At 38.8% G+C, this 13545-nt stretch overlaps 1 protein-coding gene across 1 annotated transcript in view; it reads right to left on the bottom strand.

Annotated features, from left to right (window-relative positions):
- LOC134883132 (potassium voltage-gated channel subfamily D member 3-like) overlaps positions 1-2811 on the bottom strand; it is a 72172-nt gene extending 69361 nt beyond the window's left edge. The window contains exons 1-2 of the mRNA XM_063911331.1: positions 2727-2811; positions 283-1457 (exon numbers count right to left, since the gene is read on the bottom strand). Coding sequence (XP_063767401.1) covers positions 283-1388 — 1106 coding nt within the window. The 5' untranslated portion in view covers positions 1389-1457; positions 2727-2811. The remainder of the gene's footprint in view (positions 1-282; positions 1458-2726) is intronic.
- Positions 2812-13545: the final 10734 nt, after the last annotated feature.

The raw sequence follows: 13545 nt of genomic DNA, 5'->3' as shown, positions 1-13545 counted from the left end.
TTATGTTCAGAAACATTTATTTTAGTTCTGCAACCAACACATATACAGCACATCAAGAAAAGCTGAACTCCGCTCATCCTGGTTTGGGCGATGGACAAGGGCTGCATGGTGTGGGTGGTTTGTTGCCCTTGATAGACCGACTGGCGTACGTTGACACATTACGCACACATTGGGTACATCCCCATTAAGAGTTTGCAGTGTCTTATTTTAATTTAATTTTGAACTTTCAATTGAAACATAACAAAGAAGAAATAAGACAGCAAGTGTGTTTGTTTTACTCACCCTAGTGTAGTCATCGTCACGATAGTGTACCAGAAGGAAGCTGGGATGCTGGTGAACTTGCTGGAGCTGGAGCCCTTCTCCGCGTAGAACATGACCGTGGCAAAGATGATGATGGCCATGGTGAGCGAGAAGAGGAGGAAGCCTAGCTCTGAAGCACAACTCTTGAGTGTATAACCCAGGATCCGTAGGCCCTGCGAGTGACGGGAGAACTTGAAGATACGAAACACACGAAACACACGCAGCGTCACGAAGGCGCCGCTCACGTCTTCGTTGTTACTCATCACCAGGCCGATGTAGTATGGCAAAATGGCCACCACATCGATGATGCTCATCACTGAGCGCATGAAACGGTAGCGGCTTGGCGCAGCAAACAGGCGCAACAGGTACTCCACTGTGAATATCATGACGCAGGCGGTGTCCATGCAGAAGAAAGCCACTGTGTAGCGTTCACCACATGGCATGTCTTTCTGGTTGGCGGTGGAACCACAGGGTACTGTTTCTATCACATTCGTGATGACAGAGATGGCAATGAAGAAACCAGTGACATAGTAGAAGACCAGGGCCATGGTGGAAGTGTGCGGGTTCTCAAAGGCTCGCCACATTGTCTCCCTGCAGTTCATGTTGGGCAACTTCATGTCCTTGTTTTCCTCCTGATCATCTTGCAGCCGCTCTAAATTCTCCCTCTTTCTGTCCTTATATTCTTCGTAACAGCAGTCGCCAATGATTTCAGGGATGATGCCGAAGAAGGTCAACTCCTCATCATAGGCTGAGATGCACTCGTGGCGAGGGTAGTGGAGCTTACCTGTCCGGTAGAAGTTGAGGATGCTCCTGAAGGCATCAGGGTCCCGGTCAAAAAAGTACTCCTTGATATCCTCATTGTAAAAGAAGTCTTTTTCAGAGCTGCCTAGCAGGGTGTCAGGAAAACGGTCCAGAGTGGTTCTCCATGTCTGAAAGCGATGACCGCTGACATTAAGTACGATCAGCTCGTCCTTTCTCTTACTGTTACTGTCCTTTGGTGCAATAGGCATTGGGCAGTTGGCAACAGGCATCCATCCGATGGCTGCTGCCCTGGCAAAAGGCAGCCACGCTGCTACTCCTGTCGCCATTGTGAAGTTGAGTCTTCAAAGTGGTCCTCCTCACCTTCAGGGTCGATTCTCCTCAAAATCCACTGACATCTAAGGGGTTAAATCACAACAGAAAGAGGAAATAAAAGCTGAAAACACAACTCAATGCATGATCATCAAAATGATTACTGTTTGAAATCATGTCACTAAAAAAAGCAGCAGGAAGCTTTTGTCATTTTTAGTTCCAAATTAGTTTTAAATCTCTCTTCAATTTTCAGTCATTCTTCACTGCTTTCAAATCCATCAGAATCTACCAAAAATGTCATCCAATTTTGAAAACAAAGATGTAGGGCAACAGCTGAAGCAGTAGTGCTGGGAAATCAGAAAGGCGGATAAAGGTAAAGTCTAGTACTATTTCAGTTTAGATCTGCAAAGGTTATTTGATCATTAAAAAAGTCTATCGACAGAAAAATGATTGCCATCTTTGTTTTATAGTCAATCAATCACAAAATGTTTTTTTATGTCGAATGGCAAATAATGGTGTTTTAATCCTCCCAGATAGAAATGTACTGCTTTTCTGATGTGTATATTAACCTGAATATATTTGAGGTTTGGACTGCCAAAAGAACACATTTAGAGACATCAAATAGGATTTGGGGAAACTACAATGGACATTTCTCACAATTTTCCAACATTTAAAATACATGATTTGTCATGATGAAAATAATGAGAAACAATTGTCAGTTACAGCCCTTGTTCAGGTTTACCACAGAACTCCATCTTTAAATACGCCATTATTGAGAGCAAGGGCTGAAGCCTAAAACAGATTGCTAACAATGTGACTGATACACATTATTGATTTTCATTGGTGAAGCAGATAAACCCACATAAGCTACATACATTATTTCCTACAGTTAGATGTTTAAGAATAATGTGGTTCATCAGTTTAGCATCATCAACAAAGCCACAAAAGCCCAACCCTATCCGTCCTGAGCAGCATCATTAACTGTCCTGACTGCAAGCACTGAAACAAACCTGTTGCATCAGAATAAGGACGAAACTGCTCGAGATTGGTGATACCCTTAAAACATGTATCGGTGGTTTCATTTGAATAAATACAAATATATCTTTTTAGAAATAACCTTTATCACCCGGTCAGTGACAGTTAATTCACAAATATGTTTACACCTGACTATATAACGTTTCATTTATCTATACAATGCTTTCACACATGTTTGGTACAATGAAAGTACTTTTGCATGCAAGTAGCTGACTAACTTCCACACGAAATGCATTTAATCAACGTATGCTATTTTGAAACGAACCAATAGTCTATATTCTGAGGAATAAATTGGGACCGCAGCACATGTAAACACTCACCGATAAAGTGGAGAGGGACAAATCCCAACTCTTCCAAACCAGATCAGACTTCCTGTAAGTCCTCCGTTACCGGTGAGAGAACAAGAGCTCGGGTCCTTCCAGCGTGATGAAGCAGCGCCTCTTCCTCAGACACCGGCACGGAGCAGAGCGCTACAAACGCGGCTGATGAAGCAGAAGGAACCCGTCTGTGGGACCAAAGACAAAAAATGTTTAGATCTAGATTTGTACACGTTCTCTGATGGATTTCTACATCCTGGCTTATCTTTTGTTTTATCCCGTGATTGTCAGTGAAGTGAAATGTAAGGAGCAGCGCGCTTCTCTTTTCTCGAGCACAAAGTACAATGTGCGTCTCTCTCACTGCCAGCTCCGTGTCATCAGCCCTCCTTCTCTTTGCCTCACTTTACCATATGTGATAGACCTGTCACGTTGGCTTTATTCAACACTGTGGTGCTGCATTGCCTCGGCTACTACAGGAAACACCACTTTTGGAAAGGTGGGGACAGAGATACAGGATATTCAAAACCACACCTCAGTCATAGTAAAGTCATTATAGTCAATTTGAATATTATAAGTACCAAAGTAATGCAATATTACTGCCACAACATGTTTTCCCTCACATAATTAGATTTAGTTTAACATGACCTAAATGTATTGAGAGTTTCATGACAAAACTTAGTTGCACCCCCCCAATAACCCCCAAGTCTCACACTCTCTGCAACATGTGTTTTTCCCGACCAGAATACCGTAATATAAGAAGAGCTTAATTACATAAAAACTGTTCTTTTTCAACAAAACACATGCTTTTTTCGTCAGGCTGTTAACATATTTGTTGGGGTAATATCAGATTCGAGTGTGATCTGATCACAGTCCTGCTGACCCGCACACACACAAAGGGACACCAACAAAGAGAAGGTCTCCTGCATTTACTTTGTCCTTTCAACATACTCTGCATCATTAACTTATTGTATTTATTTATTTTTCTCACATGTATAAAGTGAACTTAATCTGCACTTCTTGTATACATGGTCTAGCAACATAACCTGCACTATTTGATTCTAATTGGTCCTACTCTGTTTCATTTTGCACTATTTTTATTTTCTTATTTTGTCTTATGTCCTATATGTTATATGTATAATATGTTGCATTGTTGGAGGAGCTCGGGTTTTTTTTAATTTTCATTGCCATAACTACACTGTAGCTGTGTACACGGGATAATCAAACACTTGAATCCTTTAATCCTTGACATCACACCCAGCAATGGTCATACAGAAGCTTACATGGATTCCAATGAAAGTCAGTGTTTATAGTTTCATTTATACGTTGATTTGCATTGGAAGCCAGCAAGAGTGCCGATGATAACTGACTTGTTATCATCACTTGATTACATTGATGAGTTAGTCAAAGGAAGCCCAATAGAGATTCATCATCAGCAAGGTAGACACAACAAGCCCACAGCCTCTACTTCCTATCGCACTCTTCAATCCCAGGCAGCATGGTCTGTAGGCACGTCAGGGGACCGCTGCGTCTGGATGAGGATGGTCTTTGAATGGGTGGCCTTGTGAGTGGCCGTTAGAGGCGAGAGAGAGGCAAAGTGAAAGTAAAAAAAGCACGAGTGAGACTGTGAGGCCTGGGTGTTAAGACAGAAAGGCTATTGATGGACTTCAGTAAATTCAGATGTTCAGATGAAGTTCTGGTGTAAAATATTTATGAATTATCTCTTTGAACTTTTCAAATTTCCAGGGAATCTAACACAAAGACACTTGCTTTTGTTTCATCTGTGGTCTCTCAGCGCTGTGGAGTCTGAGAATGAAAATATGTTTTAGGATTGTTTTTGTCTCCCCCCCACACTATAAAACCTTGTATTTTGTAGTGCAACCATTCTTTTTCAGAGAGCATTTCATAAACTTGATGCGTCGACCCACTGACACATCATTAAAAATTGCCATTGTCTCTCCCTCCATATGTGCAAACCACTTGGGTGGCAGTTTAACTTTAGAGAGGAACACTTAAATTACATTTTTCTCAGTATTTTGCATGATCCGGTAACAGTAGAGGCTTTCAAATATATAAAAAAAGAAGGATATCTTGACAGAGGAAATAATGTTTTCAAACCTTTTTTTAAATGAAATGTATGTTAAGGTTACGCAATTACTTTTAAAGCTGCATATTTTCCTGAACACTTAATCGTTCATAAGGGACATTTTCATTATTTCTCATTTTTGCAAACTCCCAAGCTTTATTTTCTTAAGTGTGCTCATTTACAAATAAACTAGTGTGAACAGATGTTTTGTACATTTGAGACCTTTTTAGCTCAAATTTCTATTGATAAAAAGGCAAGCAAAAAAAGTTTCAAGCTAAATCATACATATTCCAAATATGCACTGATAAGACTAAATGTCATTTTTGCAGGGAGTGTAGAAATGAAGGTAATCAATCACTGTTTATCATGTATTTAAATCTTGCACAGCAATTGGTATACTTTCTGTAGTTCATCATCCTATTTCTATGACCATGGCTAAAGCAACAGCTGAGATTTTAAGTTGTTTTTCATCTAGCTGTCCTGCACCTGGGGTCCCTGCATGCTGATTGGATGAACGCCACATTTGATGAATTATAGCCCCCTCAGAGACCAACTCCACGGCAGTACTGAACCTGATACAGACTCCATATGTTGCTATTTATGTGAGCCGTTTCTCATTCTGACGGGGGCATTTAAATAAGATGTCTACAATATGATGTTTTATCTAGACGAAAGCAATTGCTTCATGGTTATTTCTATTTGTTCATCCTCTTATCCTTCTTGTTTTCTTTGTCATGAGCAAAACATTCTGCACACTTGAGTTGTGGCATTCAGTCCATTGGGAAAATATGCTGCAAAAACTTTAAAACATAAAAAGATGATTTATCTGTAGAAATATAGTATGTAAATAAAAACAACAACGAATTCACAACAAAACTTACACCTTTATTTCAAGTCAAATTCAGAATAAACCTCAAGTGAATATTTATAAAGGTATATGCACCACTTGGACTCAAATATTGCATTTGAATCAGAATCAGAAACAGGTTTAGTGCCAAGTAGGTTAACACATACGAGGAATTTGTCTTAGTGTTATGGTGCATACATACAGTACACAAAAAATGTGGAGCCGTTATAAAACATTTTTTTTACGATAACTATAATAACATAATAAATATAGTAATATTTAAATCGGAAATGGTTGAAATATATATATATATATACCTATTGTATATATTTCAACCATATTGAAATACAATGTGAGTAGCTGACATATTTTTTCTAATTAAGTCTGGTAAATTACTTCAGTTTAGAGTTGAATTTATTGTCAATGTACAGAATAGGAAAGGATCGTTCAATATCAGTTGAGTCAGCATTGGTGGGGGCTGAAGACTACAGGTTGGATGATGAAAAGAAAAGTCAAAAGTTTTGAATATTTAGATTTAAAAACAACAATGCACTGGTTCTTCCTTTTTTAACCACACAATATGAATATGTGAGTGCAACCAATGATGCAGGAACACAATGCTAACTTAGGGTTGTGATCTCCTTAAGCCTTGGATCTTCTCTCCTGTGGCTGATCTGTACACAACCGAGTACGTCATTGAACGTTTAATCCCACAGTAGCCTAATTGTAGCCTGAGCAGTTCTAGTGAGCGCACTTGAGAGAGTCAAAATGTAGTTTGAAAACCAGGGGCGACTGGGTCTTTGCAATAACAGACCCAGTCCCTTAGGAATGACTGCCTAATCAGGAGAGCCACATCTTTGTCCTATCTTAAATCTCTTTTAAAAACGCACATTCCTTTCTGTGTATGTCTAATAATCAAATCTAGTGTTATAATATTCTGTCATCTACCTTTTTAGATTAATTATTTTCCAAGTTCTTTTTAAAGGGTGGCATACACATACGTTAGGTAATATATTATAACAGTACAGCCCTATTTTATTCAATAAAGTGTTGGATCTCAGGTAAGTTAATACCCTTTTTAGTTTGAGAACCCAACCTTCGTTTAGTATCTTTTTTTTCTGCAATATCTTGAACTGCATAACTTGTAAATGTAAAACAGCCCTCACTTTATGACCCATGATGATTGCAAATGCTTTCGTATCCTGTAATCTTTCTGCCAAGCTCTGGTCCATTGAACATTTATCATGCGTAGGAATGTTTTAAATGAAAAGTGTTTGATGTCCATCCTTATCTGTTAAGAATCAGTGCACAGGCATTATAAATCTCCCCATTCATCACTAAAACATTCTTTACTGAATATAGAGATAGTTACAGGGAAGTTTCTACTGGGAATGAAGGCAGCTGTCACCTTTCTAAATCATGGAGTGCAATGCGTCACATTTTAAACACCATAAGGAAGACTTGGTGGTCAAAAAAGGAAGTGAAGGTAATAAGGTGGACATGAGCCACAGGCGCCCTCTGAACAATTACACAGCATGAGCAGCTTAAGAAGCAGTGGGCCGGAGAGGCTACAAGAAGAATAAGAAAGCAAAAAGAAAGAAACATAGAAAGACGGTAGTGTCTGCATCATTTTATGAAAAATCCCAAATCTGAAAAAAGTAAGTCAGCCCTTCAGTCTGACAGTATGGATCCAGAGAGATAGTGTGGGTGTGGATAAATGTGTTCAGATAAAAGCCAGTAGCATTGATTGTGTTTGAGCAATCATCTTATGAGTCACTTACAGAAAGCCCGGGCTTCATTATACAAACCACAACACGGCGTAACATGCATGAATGCAGGGAAAATCTAAAAAGAAAAACTAAATGTGGGTTGAATTCAGTGTTGACCAGCACCATCAGGCTAGCTGTGTTTAGCAGCTTCCCAATGAGGCTCATCACTAAATGTAAGAGAGAATTTATTTTGACTCTGGGAAAATCTAAAGCTTTGAACTCTAGGGCAAAATAAACACCATGCAAAATCGTATGTGAAATTCATAAGATAACATAGGGAAGTCAGTTGGGAGTGAATTGGGAAATTAGCATATATACACATGGCAATAAGTCTCACTGAGATGATGCTTAGAAATCTTTGTGGCAGAGTTTGAACTCATTTGTCACCAGCAAATGGACTCACAAAATGCAGGTGTGTTACACTAACCAATTACAAATTAAAGCTGTGATGAGAATGCACTTTAATGTAAGTCAATCTTTCTGAAAGTTGTTTTTGTAAGGCATTCTTTGTATATTTGCTGGTGCATCACATTTTGCTTTAAGATGAATATGCCTTTGAAGTACATAGCATACAGAAAATGTAAATGAATTATCTGAATGTTCACCTCAGTGTCTGAATACAAATACACATTTAATGTGAGGCCAAGGCTCTAAATGATTCATTTACATCAAGGACAAAGTGAAAATGCAATCTGAAAAATTAAGGTATAAATGTTAAGTGATGTTAACATGATGATTTCGACCTTACATGATGATTTCATTTTGTTGTCCAATTTAGTGATACCTTTAACTGTATGATGCAAGAAAAAGAAGACGTATAACATCACCCGTTATCTTCCATTGCCCTTCAGAAAATAGCAACGTTATCGTAGCTTAGTGTTTTAATTAAAACTCTAATGAGCGCTGTGAATGGGCCAAGGACTCCGAGGCTGATTTATGACAAAGTAATAAATTACATACAGTAATGAATATTTTCAATTATAAAGGTCCTGGCTGCCAAACCATCCTCAATGAGTTCAAAAATGACAAGCGTCGTAAGATAGCTAAGATCGGATCTGATGTGGAAGACAGAAGTACAATATTTAAACTTGCATTACAAATGAATGACAGACGCTTCCATGCACATTAAAGCAATGCCTGTAAATGTCAATGTTACATCAGAAGGATATCAAAGCCCAACTGGGTCTCTCCTGTCTTGGACTAGTTCATGTATAAATGTTTGCAACATTATCTGCTACTGTTATTTAGAGACATCAAAGCAGTATGCATGACAGTCACTATATTGTGGGAGGGAGGGAGGCAGGATGAACATGTTAAATAATATAAATATCATCAATATCATCTTAATAAATCATATTGTGCTGAAACGATGGGTTTAATAATTGATTACACAAATGACAGAAATGGGATTATAACAATTCTAAAAATCAAACATTGTATGAGAAACAAGACTGAGAGCCTACATCACGCTAGTGGCTCTGTGAGTTGTACTGAGAGAGATTGATGCTAACATCAGCATGCTAACATACTCCAGAATGCTGATCTGGTATAAGGTTTATGATGTTCACAATCTAAATTTAGCTTAAAGATTTGCTAATTACCACTAAACACGAGCACTAAAGTTCAACTGTGGCTGATGGGAATGTCATTAGTTTTTATTTGGTCATAAAGCAAAGTAGTGGAAAAACTAAAGTTTGACCTGATTGTGGCGCTAGAGGAAAAGTCAGGGGATCACCAAAGTAATTAGTATTCAACCTCTGGGCACCATACATATCATAATAATATAATATAATTTCATGACAATCCATCATAACGGCTGTACCTCCAGTTACATCTTGTGTTTCCCTGTCCCTTGTGTATCCTCCTGGGCTTCCCTGTTTATGCCTGCATGTGCGTGTGGGTGGACGACTCCCTTATTTCTTCTAGCCTTTACTGCTTCATGTAGCACACCTGCAATTGACCTACCCATCTTCTCTGCAGTATACTGTATCTACCTCAATTCCTCATCACCAGATCATTATTTCAGCCATAGTGTACCCTGTCTCAAGCCCCTTGAGTCGTGTGTTTAACTTTACATCTTGCATCGTGTTTTTGGCTCGTGTCTAACTTTGTCTCAATTTGCTGCAGGGTTAATTTCATGCCTGCCTGTTAATCTCCCTAACTTCCATTCAGCAATCCTGCCTGCAAGAGAGTAGCTTTCGAGCTAGCTTCATCAGCTACGCTCACATCCAGCTGTAAATCCTGTTCTGCCATGATTCACCGGCCACCAACTTCCATTTTCCCATTCTGCCTCCGCCTGCTTTACTTTCTTCCACATCTGTTCTCATTCCATAGAAACTCTGATAATAAACCCCTCCTATCCATTCTCATTCTCAGAGTCAGTGTCTACAGTGGGCTCCCTAAGTTGATTGAAAAAGCATCCAATGGTTTGTTGTTAAATCTGGACCAAAGTTATGATCTATGGCAGCAAGCATGGTGGGGTTTAAAAGCCAAAGCCTTTTACATCATCTGAAATATTGTGTTTTTACAGTTGAACAAACTAAAAATGTGCAAATAGGATGTTACTTTGAACTAAGGAAAGTTCCCAAAGGATTTATTTTACCCACTGTTTTCAGAAGTTTCTTGTCTAGGCAATTTATTGATTTATTAAATAAACTTAATACTAAATAAACTTATACTACTTGATACTTGAAAAAACAGTTTGTTGCGAATATAATATTTATTTTGGTTTCACTTGGAGCTGATGCATTAACAACTCTTTTCAAGTTGCCCTATTAGGAGGATTTTCACATTCACATTTGTATTGTGTGACTCTACTGTGATGATTGGACGCTTTAAAGTTCAAAAAGCTCTTTATTTTTCTCACACTGCGTGTTTTTTCACCCTCTGTCTGAAACCAGAGCCCAGTCTGCGCTGATTGGTTAGCTGACTGGCTCTGTTGTGATTGGTCAACCGCTTACAGATGTCCAGCCCCTTAGCCGATCCAAGGTGTTGGAGTGCTTGACAATATAGCGCAAGTGTTACATAGTGATGTCACCATGTTAGGGAAGTAAACAAAGAAGTCCAACTGAGGGGTTTCAGGCTAGGGATGGGGGGCAAGGGGATATTTGGATTTTAAGAGAGACTCTTCACTTCAGAAAGTCTAGGATGCTGACTTTTCAAAATAGTGTGTGTGTGTGTGTGTGTGTGTGTGTGTGTGTGTGTGTGTGTGTGTGTGTGTGTGTGTGTGTGTGTGTGTGTGTGTGTGTGTGTGTGTGTGTGTGTGTGTGTGTGTGTGTGTGTGTGTGTGTGTGTGTGTAGGGGAATGAAGGACACAAAAAAAGAGAAAAAAATACAAATCAAAGAAACTGGTAGAGTAGGTACCTGGGTGTGAACGCTGAGGCAAATCAGCCACAGGTCAGTGACCACGCAGAGATCTGAGGTGCGATTTTGTGTTGACATTTAGATGATATTTTCACGGGCAAAGCTAATTTTAACTTCAAAGCTATGTACATGCTCTGTCACAAAAACAATTTCAGTCCTCTACTTTGATTAAGACAACATGGGTTTTGGCTATCCTCCATTCATAGCTTCAGATACATTTTGGTCATGAATTTATTCAATGTTTTATGAAAAAGTTAAGAAAAGACTCACAGCGTAAACAATAAAGAAGGCAGACTGATATTTCTAGGCAGTTATTCTTTAAAGGAGTACATTTTTTTTCCAAACTGGAGGAATGTATATGGACATGTTGACCACACACGCTGTTTTATTATGTGTGCAGCTGTCATATGATTGACATTTTTCCACAAAAACAATTACACACACTTTTCATTCCTCTGTCCATGGGTATTTTACCTTCCATACAACATGGTAATCCTAAAATTGACTTGATGATATCATTACATCCAATTTTCTTTGGCTATTATTATACCTCATTTATAAAAGCTCTGTCACTAACCCTTTTCTGGGGATTTAATTTCCAACTCAATTAGATTAGAGTGAAGTATGACTGAGTACTTAACATTTTTGGACAGCAGAATTCAGACATTGGCCGTGTCCAATTTTCTCCTTGGAGTTGTATGTTCATGATGTGGGGGAAATACGTTATCTAAATACCTATATCCATTTGGCAGTTCTGCTTTAGATAGAGTTTTTTCGAGTCTCAGCTTATTCCTTCATCAATGATGCTTGAATTCTTTAAACTCAGTTCAAATCTTTCCCAAAACATTTTTCTACTTTTTTATGTTTCTCTTACACATTGCAATTTGTCCAGGTTTCCAATGTTCTTCCTTTAAGTGATGAAAATCACAGAATTTGGGGTTTATCCTCAGGGTCTTTGCCACAGTGAGAAAGAGTGGATTGCACAATGAATGGCCATAGAGCAAGAGAAAGGGAGCCTTCGAGACGTATAAACAAACAATCCACTTCAACTGGTCTGATTGGGCCTTTGAATCAATCTGTCTGGTGATAGATGATGGCAAAGCTGGAGGTAAACACTGCACTATATGAGCAGTCACAGCCTGTGATTTCACATCACAGAGAGAATTACTTTACTCACCTGAAAAGTCAAATGGTGTTTATTCGGGGCCAGCCGCAGATCAGCTGGATTTTGTTTAACACGCAGACTTTGATGAGTTCTAAACAAGAGTAACACATTTACTTTATCTGGACATGAAGACATTGTTCTGTCTCACTAAACCCTTGTTTTCTATTCAGTCAGAGTTTGCTATACCTGCTGCTTGTCTTCTTCTAAACAGCTACTGACATACATTTTTTCACATCAGTCGTTGATATTTTGGGATTACTTGCTCAGATTTTTGGTTTCTTACAGGAGTACAGCTGCAAATCCCCTCACACAGTTCTTTGATACAGAGGGGGGTAGAGCTACGCTTTGAAAGCCCTCAGCGTGCGTGTCTCTGAATCGATATTGTCATCATTTCAACATAAAAGTGAAACGTGGATGGCTTTCAGCTGAGAAACACCCTGCCACGCTCCGTCCTGTGGGATATCTCCACAAGCGCAAAAAGCAATCTATTCTTTGACTATTGATTAGTTACAGACAAAATTGGTTAAGGGGAAACCAAAAAGACATTTTTCATTTGTTCACTGGGGTGATATACTGTACATACACATTAGATATTTAAAAAGTGACTGATCAAAGACTTGATGAAACAGCCTGTGAAAATCAATACTTCCTAATATAAAAAAATAAAACACACTGACCATGAAGAGCCTAGGAATAAGGTCCATATTGGGCATACTTAACATTTATTTCTTACGAAGAAACGTAAACCATTCAGTAAACCCAAATGCTGCAAAATTAATCAAATGTTAATCACTATCATCATTTGGGCTTCCCACAATTAAATAAAGATGATCAACACTGATAATGATGTTTAAACACGTATGCTTGCTTATAGAGAAAACTGCATATTAAATATGGGCTTCCTAAACTAGTGGCCAGCCACCAAGAGAGGATCGAGATGCTTACGGTCATTTTAAGTGAGCTGTTGTGCCGCAGCATGGCAAAGCAGGGTCTCTGAAAAACTTTGTGAATGTTATGGATGGAGTTCAACAGGAGGAATAGGGATTTCACATAACCCAATACTTCAGTAGCAAGTCTATGTCAACATTTTGAAAATGTGACAGTACTTTTCTACAGCACCAACCGGGGTCTCGAGACCAAGGGCGTCTCATCATCAAGGGGACAATAGAAAACATGTTTGGGATAATCATAGTTTTCCTGACCAAAAGAAGTTGCAGGATTAGATTTTATTTAAAAAAATCAGTACCTACACTGTGTTGTTTCCCCCCACTCTTTAGAAGAGCATCCTCAAAGCTATTAGAGCAAACATTAGCATCTCAGCCACTTATTTGATGATTTGGCTTTTTACTCCAGAAAACTCAGTCAGTGTAACCTGAGACAGAGCTACGTTTACCAGACACATCTATTTTCCTTCCTTCTAAAAGCCTGTACTCTGTTAAGATAAAACCTTACAAGTATCAACTGAGTAGCAAATATGGATAATGTTGGAACAGGATAACAGCTTGATTTCTTTTTTATCATGCTTTTTAAAACAGCTAGCAGTTTACCACAATACAAGACATTGCTGTTTCTTTATTCACATGTCCTCCACGTTG

This window comes from Eleginops maclovinus, chromosome 20 (genome assembly GCF_036324505.1).
Source record: "Eleginops maclovinus isolate JMC-PN-2008 ecotype Puerto Natales chromosome 20, JC_Emac_rtc_rv5, whole genome shotgun sequence".
NCBI classification, from domain to species: Eukaryota; Metazoa; Chordata; class Actinopteri; order Perciformes; family Eleginopidae; genus Eleginops; species Eleginops maclovinus.
This window is presented reverse-complemented; position numbering and strand designations above follow the sequence as displayed.